The 16077-nt window shown below is 42.6% G+C and overlaps 1 protein-coding gene across 1 annotated transcript in view; it reads right to left on the bottom strand.

The window, feature by feature from the left end:
• TRPM5 (transient receptor potential cation channel subfamily M member 5) overlaps positions 1-15843 on the bottom strand; it is a 64678-nt gene extending 48835 nt beyond the window's left edge. The window contains exons 1-4 of the mRNA XM_074998545.1: positions 15715-15843; positions 10128-10195; positions 6791-6941; positions 1489-1669 (exon numbers count right to left, since the gene is read on the bottom strand). Coding sequence (XP_074854646.1) covers positions 1489-1669; positions 6791-6941; positions 10128-10195; positions 15715-15843 — 529 coding nt within the window. The remainder of the gene's footprint in view (positions 1-1488; positions 1670-6790; positions 6942-10127; positions 10196-15714) is intronic.
• Positions 15844-16077: the final 234 nt, after the last annotated feature.

Here is a 16077-nt window from a genome sequence, read left to right as displayed (position 1 = left end):
TCCACCAGGACTATTACTGTTCTTTATTTATAGTAAACCTGTCCAGTTGACTTTGATCATTATTTGATTTTATGGTCTTCGGGGGCTCTTTCAAAGTCTGCTCTTCCAGCTCTCTGTGCAGAGTCAGGAAAAAGTACAGAGGGGGTAGGCACACATCCAGTCATCATCATAGGCTAGAGCAAGAGACCTCTCAGGACAGGACACCAGATGACTTCTGACCCACAGTCTTCTTGGTTTAGCAGGGACTATACTACACCTGGGACATTTAATGCAGCCCAGAGAATGCTCTTGTGACAGAATGACATTGCTGGGAGTACAGATAAGACAGTCTGCATATCTGAGGCACTGCTGGTTCTTGGGGGGAAGGTATGGAGGGTGGAAACCATGGAGGCAGCATCTTGCAGTTGGGAAGGAGGATCGATAATGGGATGTTGGAAATGGCTGGTAGATGCAAAGCTGGGTTAGGGCTTTTCTATTTAGCTCTATTTTTTTTTTTCTGTTTTCTGCACTTGCTGGTCCACTGGAGAGTATACTCCTCAAAAGAGCTCTGTTTGTCCTTTATGCCTTTAGGTCAAACTACTGTGGTTATTGGACCTAGAGGCTGAATGCTGTAGTGGCAATCAGCCCCCTTGATGTCAGCCTCACTAAATGACTTACTATATTCCCCCCGTGTCAGCTGACAACAAAGGAAAGCAAAATAAAATAAACCAGAGTCCTTAGCAATGTCCACTTGTAGCACAGGAAGTTAACAGTACAAGGGAAGCATAACTAGCAGCTGCAATGACCTCTATAACTAGTTCTGCTCGTGATACTTCTGATACTACCTTAGTCCTTAACATTATTTTTTTGTTTCCTGAAAAACAAAGTGGCACTATGACTGCTTTTTCCTGAACCCACAAAGTAATGTGAACAGAGTAGATATTATAGTGAGTACTTTCACTAAAGTATGTTGTAAGCACTCTGTACATTTCAAAATGCAGTTACGCAGGTGCAAGTAAAAATGACTTCTTAACTGAAGGAGATGTAGCCTATGTGTATTGGCTCAACTTTGTTCCCACTGAAGTGAAAGCTGATTTCAAAGGGACTGCCATTAGGCCAATGATGAGTGATTTTGAAAATCCCACTATTAGGAAATGGGAAAAATAAAACTGATATGGATTCCACTATGACATTTTTAGCTCCTTTTGAGAGTATAACTGCACTCCAAACTTCATGTTTATCAGTTGCAAGAACCACTGCCTGTAGTAATTTGGATGTAGTAATATATAGTTATCTGTGATAATTACACTGCAGTAACTTGTATTATTAATAAATATCTTAATACAGGTGTTGGCCACCATCTAGCAAAGCACTTATGCATGAGCTTAATTCATAAGCATGTGAGCAGTGCTACTGAAATTAATGATGAAAAATAGCAAATGCTGGATGAGAAATCTTTAGGATGGGAGGTAGAAAAAATTATGGTCTCCACTTAGAAGTTGAACCAACCTGTGCTCTGTGCAGCCTTTACAAGTCCTTTTCTTAAGGTGTCCCGTAACCAAGGTTTCATTTGGAAGTTCTCCTCTTCTCCAACTAAAGACACAACCAAGTTGGGAGCAGGTATGTTCCATTTGTTGATCATAATATCAAATATAACTCCAGGATGGATGGTACATGGAACCTTAACAAACTGTAATAAACAAAAGGAAAGTGAGTTACAAGACAGAGGTTCTATTGTACTGTTATTGAACTGGTAACGTTGTATGTCTCAAAACTACAGTAAATACAGGGAAAAAGTTGCAGTGTGGTACACTGCATTGCTTTTTTCTTCAAACTACTGTAAGGTGATTTCCAAGGCATTGGAACATGCAGCAACATTCACTCATTCTTTATCGACATCATATTTATCTGATTTGCCTCCCTTTCCACCACTCCCGTGATAGGAAATGATTCATATACCTGGTCATTACCAAGATCAGTGCTCATCCAACTGAGGTATTATTGCAGAAAGAAGGGCCAGAGGCGTTATGTATCTAACTAGAACAGATGGGGAAAATCCTTCACCATAGCAGTGAAATACTTTATTGACAGACCTTAATATCCAAAATGAAGGCGTTTGTCTCCAGAAGAAGCAGAACCTGTCATGTCAGGGTGGCATAGGTTGTACAACCGTTTGGTGACAGGAAACTTGTGCTGCAGTGTGCGATCCACACACTGGCAGTGACAGAGGTAACAGAAGCCTGCCAAGCCAATTAGCCCAGTCAGTGGTAGCAGTAGGGGGAACGGATAATTAAGAGCTAGACCCAGCTGGGGAAGACCAGACTGGCTGTTTCCTGAAAATACGGGGCGAGAGAGAGGTGACCTCACAGAGGAGTACTGGGGAGTTTCTGCTCTTTGGGAAAGGAACCAGAGGGGATCTGCAGGAAGAAGTTTGCACACTGCACCTCTCCCTGATGGGAAAAGGCAGCAGGGGAGAAAGGGACTCCATAAGCAGGTCAGGGAGTGAAGAGATACCAGGAGAGAGGCCCTCAGGGTCAGTGACTGGAGAGGAGCCTGGCCTCCAGGGGGAAAGCCTTGTGAGGCTGTGCTCTGTAACAGAGTAAGGAGAACCCTGCAGAGGCTGGGCGAGGGCCAAAGCAACTACAGAGAATTGCTCCTGGGGAGAGTGCAAGAGTCTTTGTTCCCTGGAGTTTAGACACTGTTGCTCTGTAACACAGGGCAACAGTGGCCCTTTAATGATATGTCTGCACAGGAATTAAACATCCAAGGCTGGCCTGGATCCTCTGGGCTGAGTTTGTGGGGAGCAGGCTGCAGGGCAGTAAAACTGCAGTGTAGATAGTCCGGATCAGACTGGTGCCCGAGCTCTAGGACACTGGTGGTGGTGTGGGGTGTCCCAGAATCCAGGCTCCTGCCTGAGCCCAAATGTCTACACAGCAATATTTAACCCTGAAGCCCAAGCACTGCGATTCCAACCTAGCTGAAGCCATGCCACAGCTCTTTTACTTCAGTGTAGATGTCTCCTTAGAGGTAAGAGGCCAATGCCCCTGTGACTGCTCAACTTAGGGTTGAGAGAGCAGCAGGAAGGAGACCTGGAGAGTCAGACCCAGAGAAGAATCAATGATAAGAGGTGGTGGTGCTGAGAGCTGCTTGAGACACAGAACCAGGGAACATCCAGGAGGAGCTGGCAGGAGCTGCTTGGGTGAGAGCTTCAGGAGTTCAGTAGTGAAAGCTGAGTTGCAAGAAGAGCTGAGACAGGAGTGTTGGAGAGAACTGACAGAAGCTGGGGACTCCTGATGAGTTGAAAGCTTGGGCAGTGGCACAAAGATCTGGCTTAGTCAGAGGAACTGAACCCAGAAGCAAGGAAGCTGTTGTGGGTACCCCTGAACAGCAGTAGGATGCTGTGTGCCTTGGAGGTGAGTGAGTTAAAACGTTTGTATCTGATACTTTAAATCACGTGCCGTTGTGCTTCCAGCAAGGCTTGCTTTTGGTATACTATAAAAGATGATGTTTTTTTTAAAACAAGGACAGGTAGAGATTACAGATCTAGATGATGGTTTAAAGACTTTTTCCTTTTGTTTCTATAGTTCTGTAATCTGTATTCTTCCTTATTTAAAAACAATACTGTATATATAAAATATACACACGCCAAAATATTTTTCTTCAGGGAGGCCATAGAGAGCTTAAAAATAAAAAAAATCTACTGAATAGCAGTCTATACAGATCTCCATAAATGTACCACTCACACAAGCCCTTGTGTGCTCTTTCATTAGCACATTTTATCATTCCCTCCATGAGTGTGATATTTCTTTCCATTTTTATCTTAATTATGTTGTAAGACCTTATGGGTATGGATGCCAGGCTCTACATGCTGTTCTACTGGGTTAGTGCTACACTTACCCCTAGTGCTGGCAGCTTGATGCAGTTTTGAAACTGCTTATTATTTAAAATGGCTGTTCATTTGCATATCTAAGCAGCTCGTTTGCATATTTGCAGCAGAAAACAAGGGGTGAAGACGTGTTTCTGCTGACAAAAGCCCCCTCTATCGCCAGCCCTTTATGACTGTTAAAAATTCAGGGATAAGAGGCTGCCAACAAAGGGGGTTTTTGCAGCAGAACCATGTCTTCACTGCGTGTTTTCTGCTGTGACTACGCAAATGAGCTGCTCAGATATATAAATGAGCAATCATTTTGCATTTTCGAGGCTGTTTATTTGTGTTAAGCTTCCGGCACTAGGGATGACTGGAGCGCTAGCTGTGGTGTATTAGGATAGTAAATAAGCCCACAATGTGTTAGGGATAAAGTTTGCAATGGGCCCCAGGTCCCTGCCTTGTGCTGGTACCTTCTGTGCTAGGGATAGAATCAGGGATAGAACCAGGGATAGAAATGCGAATCTAACCATTGAGGAGGCTGCTATAACTTAGAGCAGGTCCTTGAGCTGCCTTGATGATACCAGGGACTATTTTGGTGCTTCCACAGCCTACAATCTAAAAATCACAGTTTCATACGTACAAATCTCCCTGGGCTGTGCCTTCCATGGAGATACAGCATAGAACTTGATCATCTGTTTTCATTTATTTTGTGTTACATATTTAGAGCACTGTATTCATAGCCCAAGATTTTAGAAGTGCCCTGTAACTTTGGGGAATCTTCTATCTCTTTTTTTAAATGCACAACCCAAGACATCCTAAAGGTGCCTGATTTTTCAGAGGATGTGCGCTCAGCACTTTCTGAAAATCAGGCCCCTGAAACATCACAGCAACAAACAACTACTTTAAAAGTATGTTTGTGGTTGCAGTTTATGTAGGAAACTCCACTTTATTTTTGTTTCCTCCTGTCTTTTTCTTTTGCATCTTGAACACACAAGTTTGTTACCTTCCTGCCATCGCTAAACCACACACATTGCTGCGGCATCTGAACACCTTCTAAAGCCACGGTGTCCAATACACTTGTCATTCTCCACATGTGGCAAACTGGACACTGTGTTGTGGAAAAATGTGGTTCCTTACAGCCACATGCATGGAGTGTGTGCCATGCACACACCCCAAGTGTGTGGCAGCGGCAGCGGGGGCAGTGGCTCCTCCTATGGCTCCAGCAGTCTCGGCACGGTTGCAGCCCCAGGGCCTGACACAGCTCCGGTGGTTGCCTCAGCTCCAGTGTGTCACTGGCAGTTGGGGGGTGGCATTAATTTTGAGTGGGGGAGGGCAGCTGTGGTGATCCTTTAATTTCTATTGGACACCACTGTTCTAAAGCTAAAAATAAATAGGTGGCTGAGGTGAGGTTTTCACCTCTTGTCTAATGTCCAGTGAGTAATAACACCCAAGTGTTGAAGGTGTAACTTGCAAGTGTATGTGTGTGCCCCTCAGAGAAGTGACTCATAACCCTTCTACCAACCTTTCAGAAGTCTGATTTGTCTTGTATGCCACAAGTTTCACATCATTTAAAAACTGCTTGCTTACAAAATCAGACACAAAAATATAGAAGTTTCACAGCACTCTATTATTGAAAAATTGCATATGTTCTCATTTTACCATGTATAAGTATAAAATAAGTCACTTGGAATATAAACATTGTACTAATATTTCAGCATATCATATATTTTAGTTTGTACTGCCTTCACTCATGCTTTTCAGGTAGCCTGTTGTAAAACTAGGCAAATATCCAGATGAGTTGTACCCTCTGGGAGGCCTCTGCCTACCAGGGTGAGAGACACTGCCCTGGAGGCAATGGGTGTTAGTGGTTTGTGTGCAGGGCTGTGAGCCTGGGATTCCAGAATCCTCTCTCCACCTTTGCCACTGATTCACCTTAACATTACTTTGCATTTCACACATTTTGAGCCAGATCCTCAGCTAGTGTAAATCTGTATAGTTCCACTAAGATCAAAGTAGCTGTGCTAACTTACACCAGCTGAGGATCCACTCAAAGGACAGATCTACACTAAAGGAGAAGGTTGACCTAAGGTATGCAACCCCAGCTACAAGAATAGTGTAGCTGGAGTCGACATACCTTAAGTCAATTTTCTCTGCTGTCCCCATAGTGGGAAGTCAAAGGGAGAAATTCTCCTGTCAATTTCTCTTATTCCTCATGACTGCAAGGATTACCAGGGTTGACACCCTGAATGTTTGATTTAGTGCATGCTAACTCAAACCCTAGAAGATCAACCTCTGGAATGTCATTCTTCCTGTAAGTATAAACATACACATGGTCCCATCTTCACTGGCACAAGTCTTTGTGAGTGTCTACGAGGAGAAGAGTTCTAGAGTCATGGTAACTGCAGAAGACTCGACTTTGGGGGAGTTTAACTAGGTAGTATCCTAGATGGAGACTATGGATATGGAATGGGCTGAAGGCAATGAAAGCTTCTTTCTGGAGGTGCAGGGAGAAGAAGTCAGGACAGAGTTTTAATAAACAGGCAAAGGGTACATTTTAAAAAATGTGTTAAATAGAAACTAAAAATGATAAATGACATGTAAATAAACAAAACTAGGAAGGGTAAAATAAACTAAAAAAGTATAAAGGTTCAAAGCCCTCCAGTAGTGCATGATGCTTGTTTATGTAGCCAAGTGACCTTATTTTTGTTACCCACCTCCACCTTTCTTCCTGTTCATTAAATTTATTTGTGTGTCTTACTGGAAATTAGACAGTAAGCTCTTTGGGGCAGGAACCATGACTTCACATGGGCTTGTATAGCACCTAGTACGGATGCCCCCCTTCTGTTTTTGACTTAAGCATGCTATTGTAATGCAAACCACATAATCTGACATTAGGAATAGAAGTGGAGACCCTCAAGTTCCTTAATCGGAGAAGTATCCTACCTTCCCACGTTTCTTTCCGGAAACCATGAAGTCAATTTCTCCTGTACAGTATGGCAATTCCCTTCTGAATGCTTCTTCTTTGTCATTACTGCAAAGTTTGGCTTCTGTCTCTTCCATTGGGGTAGTGGTATGATAATTAGTGCGATAAATTCTCTGAAACAATGGAGCCCTTAAAGATGAGAGTTCAAAAGATTCATGTTAAAGTGGGGAAAGTCATAGCATTTGCCAAATTTAATATTCATAATTAATAATCATCTTCATTTAATGACTTCATATGTATTCCTCTGTTTTACACTTTAGTACAAAATGAAAATTTCATAATCAGAGCCCAGACTCCAGAGAAAATCATTTTAAAAAATTAATAAAAATAATGATATAAAAGATTTTTGGGTTCTGTTCAAAAGTATCTGGCTGTGTGGATAAGGTCCGTGGTCCGCCTAATGACGAGCCATGCTTTAGCATTTTGTCTTAATATGTTATAGTAGTAGTAAAACATTGTATTACAGCCAAGAGTGGAGTCCCCATTTTCTGAGTAGCGTGAGGGCTGTCCCCTACTATGCTTATGCAGCAGAGTTGAGGAAGGAGGTAAACAAAATGAAGGAATAATTACTACTCTCCTTGTGGCCAGGAAACCAAAGCACAAAGATTTGAAATGCATTGCCCTAGGTCAGGGGTCTGCAACCAAAATAGCAAGAAGAGCCATTTTTTCAAATTCAGTTACAAAATCAATCAATACGTCAAGAGCTGCAATGTACATGAATAACGTCAAATTGTACTTTTTGTAACCCCTATTTTAAGAAGAGCGCATACACCAATGATTTGTATCGGTTAGAATGGTAAGTTACTCCCATCTGCAGGCTTTACCCACCTCAGCCCCCAAGTTTGCCTGCTGCCCCCAGGCTTAGCTCTCCAATCCACCCACCCATCCCCAGGTTTAACCCCTATCAGTGCCAAATTGGCACCTCCATCCTCAGGTTTAACCAGCCTCAGCTGCCCTGCCCACTGAATCTGGATGTTACTTGCCCACCCTCTGCTCTCCTGCCAAATGTGCTTTGGGTCCCTCTGCCCTCCCTTCCCCTACTCTGGGTCCCCTCCAAACTTCTCAGGCCAGAAAGTGCCTGTAACTTTGCCTGTAGCTTTCCCAGCTGCTCCCCACCCAGCGACACTGGCACCAGACTCACCAGGTCCTAGGGGCAGGCGGGGAGTTGGGCCAGATGCATCTCTAGGCTCTGGGGACTGCTGCAGATTGAGGAGGAGCTGGGGGGGACCATGCTGCCTGGGAGGAGGCACTGGCCCTGCAGATAAGGAAGCTGCACTCACAGAAGGCTTCCCCCTGCCTCTTCCTCCTTAGTGTGGCTGGGCAGGAACAGACATGGCCACCCCTTCTCCTGCTCACTTTCCCCACGGGCAGCGTGGGTGGCTCCCTGCCCTGCTGCACTGAAATAATGGAACTAGTTTGAGTTGGTTTAATGCTAGCCATTAAACCAATTCAATTTAGTTGCACTATTTCATCAGGAACAGTTCAGGGAGCCAGAAGAGGAGTCTGCAGTGGCCACATCCAGAACCACAAGTGGCTCCTTGAAGAGCCACACGCAGCTCTGGAACTGCAAGTTGCCGACTCCTGCCCTGGGTCACACAGAGTATATTTGGCAGAGCCAGGAACTGAACCCAGGCCTTACAAGCTGAAAAGCAAGGCCTTGGCATGAAATAACAATTGGTGTAAGTGGCAGCAACTAGCAATGTTTGTGGTGCAGCTTCTTGGTGTTGCCATCCCATTGTGCTATCGTGATGTTATATTGTCATGTAGCGACCAAAATAAAAAAGATGATCCTTTTGTACTGGCCTGAAGGTATTTGGAGAAGTTCAGCCCAACCTATTTGTGGGAATGACTCACTAAATGCATCTGTCTTTTTCAATGTGTGAGACTTGAATGGTCTGTGGTTGTCATGTACAACATAAAAGTCCCATGCTCCTATCCATATGTGGATGTAGATATGCCTCTGCAGAAAAAGGAAAACCCACCAAGAGACAGCGTGCTCCCAAAGTTGCAGAAAATCACCTATAACAAAAATCCATGAGCAAGCAGTCCCTAATTGCAAACCTGAGCGATTCTAATGGACCTGGGTCACATGTTGGGATTTAAACCAACAATGCAGTCAGTTTAATATGTGTGTCATGACTCTGCCACTTTACCACAGACTGGCTAAATACGAGTAATAATCTAAAAAAATTACCCTATACTAGCATGAAAATTGTCTGTGTATCCCTCAAATACTTTCAACTGTGCTCCCTTTTTGCACTGTCACCCCTTAGACGTTTCCGTTTCTGAGTGAACATTATCCTCACAATGGTTGCTTATGCCACTGAAACACTTGTCAGTCCATCTGTAAATGACTTCAAGAAACAAGTCACGTGATTCAAAGTGAGTGTGTTCAAATCTTGTGTGTATACACATTACACGCACAAACCAAGCTCCCCGGTACTTTTAACAAGATTTTGCCAAAGTTCACAAATCCCCCAAACTGACTGAAAAATCCAGATCTCCTTTTTCATGTGGAATGTGGATTATTTCTTGCTAAGCAAATGTTTTCATCAAATTCAAGCCTGCTGTCTGCTTCTCCAAGTCCCCCGCACAACCTACATCAGTCCTATTTCTCTGTTCTCTCCTTTTACATCCCATATTTCTATTCTCTCTGCCTTTTTAGTAACTGTTTCTTCTGTGGCCTGCTCCCACCCTTGAGCTCTACACAGCCTTGCTACTCTTCTGCCATGCCTCTCTTTTCTCTGCAAAGTCTCTCATCCCATACAGAGAAGTGCTAGCTTATCACTCAAATGCTCTACATAACTTTAAAAAAAAAAAAAAAAAAAAGCATGGGACCTTTCACCTCTTCAGTGAAAGCTGCTATTTTTGGTCACTTCCCAACCTTTCTCCCTCATCAGTCCGTTGTCTGTTTAGATTGAGACTTTTGGAGTGTGGGCCTTGTCTCCATCCCCCTCTGGCAAGCTCCCAGCACTCTTTTGGCTCTAGACAAATAAATAATCATAGTAACTGACTGCCAGATAAACAATGGTAAGATTCAGGTTATACACAGCTATGAATTAACAGGAAAGAGTTGTGGGTGCGGGAGGCATAAAAGAAGAATTGCCACTTGAATCTGGATTTCCCTCAAGCATGGAAGTGTCTGGATATGGTGGGGTTTAGATTCAGGTCCATCACTCACTGTGAAGTTATAAAAGTTCTATTGTCGATTCATTACATTTACCTCAAATAACAGGATTTCAGATTTTCTCCATTTAAGGGTCCCTTTCTTAGATCTTCAGCATATTATAACCAAACTCACACTTTAAGTCCACTTCGTCTGTGGAAATGCTGCTGTTTCTTCTAATAGCTTTAAGGACAATACTCTGGAAAAGAATGCTGTTGGTTTAGAATTCTCTGTAATTGCTTTTGGCAATTATCCTTTTATCATGGAATTTATTCATGGAACACAAGACACAGGTATCCAGGTTTGAACCAATTATATGAATGTAAGAACCAGTTCACTATGGCCCTGAGCAGTTATTGACACCTGTGCAAAGTACTACCAAATTGGAAAGGGTAATAAAATGAAGTCCATTTTGAACTGGTGCACAAGAAACAGGATATTGGGAGATTGTGCCCAACAAATGTTATATAAACAAGAAAGTAACACATTATTGTGAGAAATTTTATTGTTAAAAGGTCACCTACAACAATCCTTTGCCCATGGGCAAAGTATCAATAGTGTTCATAGTAGATGCAAGCGAAGAAGTAAGGTAGAGTATAGCCCAAAGGCTGAGTGAAAATCTGTTAATCAAAAGTATCTGCTATATTTTATGACAGTGTAGTGAGGTTTCTGCTTAGGCTCATCTTGAAATACTGAATCTGAATTCAAACTTGACCAACGTTTGGGATAATTCAATCTGGTTCAGGGGAGAGGTAGGTTTGGGCCTTTGAGATGGGCTTGTGTCATAAATTTCAGATCTGGAACCAAATTCAAACTAATCCAAAGTCTGGGCAAGTTCTGTCCATTATCTTTTTTCAGGATATACATGCTCAGACAGTCAGAACTATACCTTTTGAGTATGCATTGACCAATCCTATTCACTACCTCTAATAATATGCAGAAGGTTCTGTCTGGTTTTTGGAGAGACCTCTGTAGTGACACCAAATCTGTGATCCACTCTTCTGAAGATGAGGTAGGCAACAGTGAGGCAATAATAAAAGATTCTCGTGCCATGCTCAAGATGTGGAAGATTTTAGTTGCCGGTATGTTTTGTGATAACACTGAAGCCAATGTTGGTAATAATCAGTATAGCTGCGTAGCTGTCAGGGTTGTGATTCAAGGCATGTCTGGATTATACAAAACAGAAGAAGTGTTTATGACAGCAGAGTGACAAAACATCAGCCCCGAAACTGGGCATAGTTAAGGGTAGCATCCATGTACGCACCTGATATGGTCATATGGAGTGGGCAATGAGATTAGATGAGACATTGAGCTATTCAGGTATGGAATTTCTTAGCTTCCTGTGCATCTTGTCTAGGTGCTATAACAGATAATTCCGATAGATGGCACTGCATTTCTTAGTAAGAATTGACTCTAGTTCTGCTGTTTACTCATTCCCTAGTCTCTAATCAGGAATACTCAATGGGTGTTTGGCTGCATCTGTGCTTACCTGGAAGGTCGATGGCTGCTACACAAGTTTTGGCATGCCAATGGCATACAAAACATCAACTTTGCAGCTGTCAGCTTCTGTGCCTGTCTTCATGGCAGAAGGTCGACAGCTGTGCTCCTCCTGTCGACCTTCCTTAATACCGTGCCACTCAAAAGTTCCAGGGTTGACACTGACCCTGGAATGTGCCATTTCACAGTTCACGAAACAGCACCCTGGAAGATTGAATGTAACTGTTAAATCTTCCATGACAAGTGTAGGCCCAGCCTCTGTTTGTAGTTAAGTGCAAATTCTGTTGCATGTCAGCAGAACACCATGGCAAGCAGTACTGATGAAACTAGTAAATGTTGCTGTTGTATTTAATGCTTTTTGGAGGGGACAGTCATAATTCTATGGACAGAAAGGACTGTTGTGATCATCTAGTCAGACCTCCTATGTGACACAGGCCATACAATCCTGAATTTCTAAGAGGAGGTCATGAATGAATGCCTGTAAAGGGTTAAACCCAGGGATAGTAGATTCTGTGATGGGCAGCAGCCAGGGGCGCCAATGGGAAGAGAGAAGGGTATTTTTGAACTGAAGTAGCTACCTGCTGGGGGATACTTTTGTGTGGCTGGAGGACAGTGACACAGAGATGGTTTAAGTCTCAACCAGGCTTGGAGGATTTCAAGAAATATCCAGGCCTCAAAAGAAATCTGGGAATATACAGATGTAAGTAGAAAGGAAATACTTAGTCAGATGCTATTAGATTACTTTTTATTTCGGGCTTTATGCGGGACTTGTCAGGCAGGCTGATGTACACCTGCCCCGCCCCCCCCGGTACACTGCACCTTTTAAACTGACTCCCAAGGAAATAATCCTCTGTGTTTTAATCTACCTTTTTTCTGTTGCTCCATAACACCTAGCAACCAAGTATGCTTTACCATGTATATCTTTTTGTTTTCTTAATCAGCTTTTTCAATGCAATTGATTCCTGTGTCCTAGAAAAGGGTCTGTGTATGCATGCCGAAGACTGAAAGGTCAGCTATCAAAGATTGCAGTTTCATTTTTTGCTTCTTTCTTTGTTTTCAAACTCTGTCCTTGGGGAGGGTTAAGAGCTTGGGGTTACCACACAGGGAGATATCCCAAGTGTGTCTTCCTAGGCTCTCAAGAGGGTTTTTCAAGTGGATGGTAGCAGCTACCTCCCAAGTTCAGGGAATCTGTGACCTTGGGAAGTTTGTAAGCACAACAGAGGCAGTGTACTTTTCTTGTGGGCCCCCACCTCCAGCACTCAGAGTGTCAGAGTGGGGAACATCCTTGACAGGGGCACACTCAGCATTCAGCAAAACCAGAAAAAACCTCTCCTCAAGACTAGCATGTTCCTTTGCCATATAGATCATATCTAACTGCTTTGCACATGCTGCCCTCAAATGCAAATACCAAACACTGTTTTGCATTTGCTTTTCTAGGCATCTGTGGGATGGAATCCTTGTGATTTCTCAGAACAATGCAAACATTCTAGCACCCAGCTACGTCGCACTTTTCTCCATTTTCAAAATGAGATGGTCTTAAACTGAAACACCTACCAAAGTCTCAAGCTTTATTTCACCTTCCCTAAAGTTTCCTATATTAGTGCAGATTATTTTGAGGCTTCCACTTTTGTAATCAGCATCACTGTGCTGAACTGGAACACCACGTTATTTTTTAAAGTGCCTGCTTTTTACTTGAAATATGTACTATGACTGTTGCAGGTATTGAACATAGAACAGCATGAGTTGCATTTTCCCCTAGATATTCAATATGACGGGCAACAGCGAAGGATCAACAAAAAAAATCTATTATTTCCTCCTGGATTGGTCATTGTTTGTTGGGATTTTTAACAACAAAACAATCCTTGCATTGATAATGTATTGACTAATGATGTAGTACAATTAACTGGAATTTTATTGGGTTCCTCTAGTTGTTGGATCTTCTTGAAATGCTCAGTCTAGCATCATTTGATGTCAGTGGAAAAGAAAAAAGAGTGTCATTTGTTTCAATATTTATTTCAATATGCTGCATCTGACAAAGTGGGTCTTTGCCCATGAGAGCTTATGCTCATACATTTCTGTTAGTCTATAAGGTGCCCCTTGTTGCATTTGTTTCAATAGGCATTGGATATGGCTCTAAAGCCACACTGAACTCTAAGTGTATCATGTTACAGCTGTTGAACAAGACCATCACTTGCGATAATTCAGCGTATTCCACAGAAGTCAGCTGAGCCTTGCTGATTTACACCAAAGGAAGATTAGCGCATGTACCGATGGAAAAATTAAAAATATATCATGCCAAGAAGAGGAAAGGGAGGAATGTGCCATAAGCAGAGCTTATTAGCAAATACAAGGGAAAATATTTTGACCTTTTTCCCCTCTGAAATTTAGATGAAAATTTATTTGTAAAATCCAATTTTCAGCAATTTACAATGAACACTAATTCTAAGCTTGTCCACTCCCTGTGAGGCCCATACACATCCAAATCTGAACAAAAATAACTGATTTTAAGTCTCAGAGGGTAGCTGTGTTAGTCTGTATCTGCAAAACTAATGAGAAGTCCTGTGGCACCTTAAAGGTTAACCAATGAATCTGATGAAATGGGTTTTACCCACAAAAGCTGATGCCCAAATAATATTAGTGGGTCAAATCCTGACCCTGGGTGCTTCCATTGTCTTTAATTTCCAATGTCCATGGAAAAAATGTGACTAATTATAGTGTAACTGAAACCCACTAACCTAGAAAATTGTCTCAAACTAGCCTAGCAAGTTAATACAACCTGGGTGGGGGAGGACAATTCCCAGTGCTACCTGCTGTATAAAGCAACATCGTTTATACCTGATGAAGGCCTAAGTGTGAATGATTCACTGTGCGATCCAGTCTCATGACTCACTATCACTGTGAAGTAATCTTTTAGAGGCATGCTGGCAGAACTGGGCCATAATAAGATTGAGGCTTATAGTACTGTGGTATAGCACAATTTATTACCATCCAGACAGCCTGTCCTGACGCATGATTTACCTGTGCTGGGGGCTTCCACATTGTCACTAGTCCTATGTGATACCATAGGTAGTACGAGTACGCCCAGCATACCTGGGTTATAGCACGCTTTTAGGTATCATGGTAATGTATTGAGGGGTAGGCAGGGCCAAACTGTTAAGCGCCTCACTTTAGTAATGTTCCTCCAAGGATCTGGATTGGAACCAATCCCATTCAACATAATCATAAATGATCTGGAGAGACGGGTAATTGGTGAGGTTGCAAAAATTGCAAATGATACAAAATTTCTCATAACAGATAAGTCCACAGCAGACTTTGAAGAGCTTCAAAAGGATCTCACAAAACTGAGTGACTGGGTAACAAAATGGCAGATGAAATTCAGTGTTGGTAAATGAAAAGCAATGAATATTGGAAATATAATCGCAACTGTACATATAGAATGGTGGGGTCTACATCTAGAATGATGTTGCCACTTGGAGTCATTGTGGATATTGGAGCCGTTGTGGCTAGCACTCTGACAACATCCACTCAATGTGAAGTGGCAATCAAAACAGCAGTCATAATACTATTTCTGTATGTATAGCAATGAACTATTCTAATCCAGCTGTATTTACTGATAAAACCCAGGCTGTAAGAGGGTTGTGTAAGAGGGTACTCATTTAAGCCCTGATTCAGCACAGTACTTATGCATATACCTGTTGAACTAAGGTCTAAATCCAGGTGGAAAGGGTTCCCGCTCCCACATGAAAAGCAGGTAGAGAGTGGAGAGGGAGAATTCAGACAGATGGCCTAGAATGGAGGGTGCTTGGTTCTACCATGAGGGCAGGGGACTAGACTTGGTGACCTCTTGAGGTCACTATCAGTCTTATGAGACTATGAAACACATCTCCTCCTCCTATTACAAAATCATAGAAATATTGGGATCAAAGACACCTCAAGAGGTCATCTAGTCCACTGCCATGCACTGAGGAAGGATTAAATATATCTAGAGCATCCTGGTAGACATTTGTATAACCTGTTCTTAAAAACCTCCAATGAAAAAAGATGATGCTGCTTTATTAGGTAACATGTTCCAGTGCTTAACTGTGCTTATAATTAGAAATTTTTTCATAATATCCAACCTAAATCACCATTGCTTCATACAAAACTGATTATTTCCTGTCTTGTCTTAGGTGGACATGGATAACAATGGGATAACCTTTTACATAAGTGGACAACTCTTACCATGTTCCTCTTCACTCTTCCTTTCTGTAGACTAAACATGCCCAGTTCCTTCAGTCTTTCCTTAGAGGCCACTGTAATGGGTTGGATCACAAAGATCCCATTCAGATTGTTGTTTGACGGGCTGATCATACCACTGAATCGGCCTACCTGCCTTTTGGGGTGCCCACCACCCTGTCCTGCTGAGCCAGAAGCTCTGATCTTCCCCAGCAAAAGCTCAACACAGACACTGATAACAGTTCAGCTCTGGGAGAGCTCAATTACCGGGACTCATCAGCATCCAGGAGTGTAGCCCCAGTGGGACCAAAACCCCAAATAAATCTGTCTTACTCTGTATAAAATTTTACTAAGAGAAGGCTCATAAGG

This window comes from Carettochelys insculpta, chromosome 6 (genome assembly GCF_033958435.1).
Source record: "Carettochelys insculpta isolate YL-2023 chromosome 6, ASM3395843v1, whole genome shotgun sequence".
Classification (NCBI taxonomy): domain Eukaryota; kingdom Metazoa; phylum Chordata; order Testudines; family Carettochelyidae; genus Carettochelys; species Carettochelys insculpta.
This window is presented reverse-complemented; position numbering and strand designations above follow the sequence as displayed.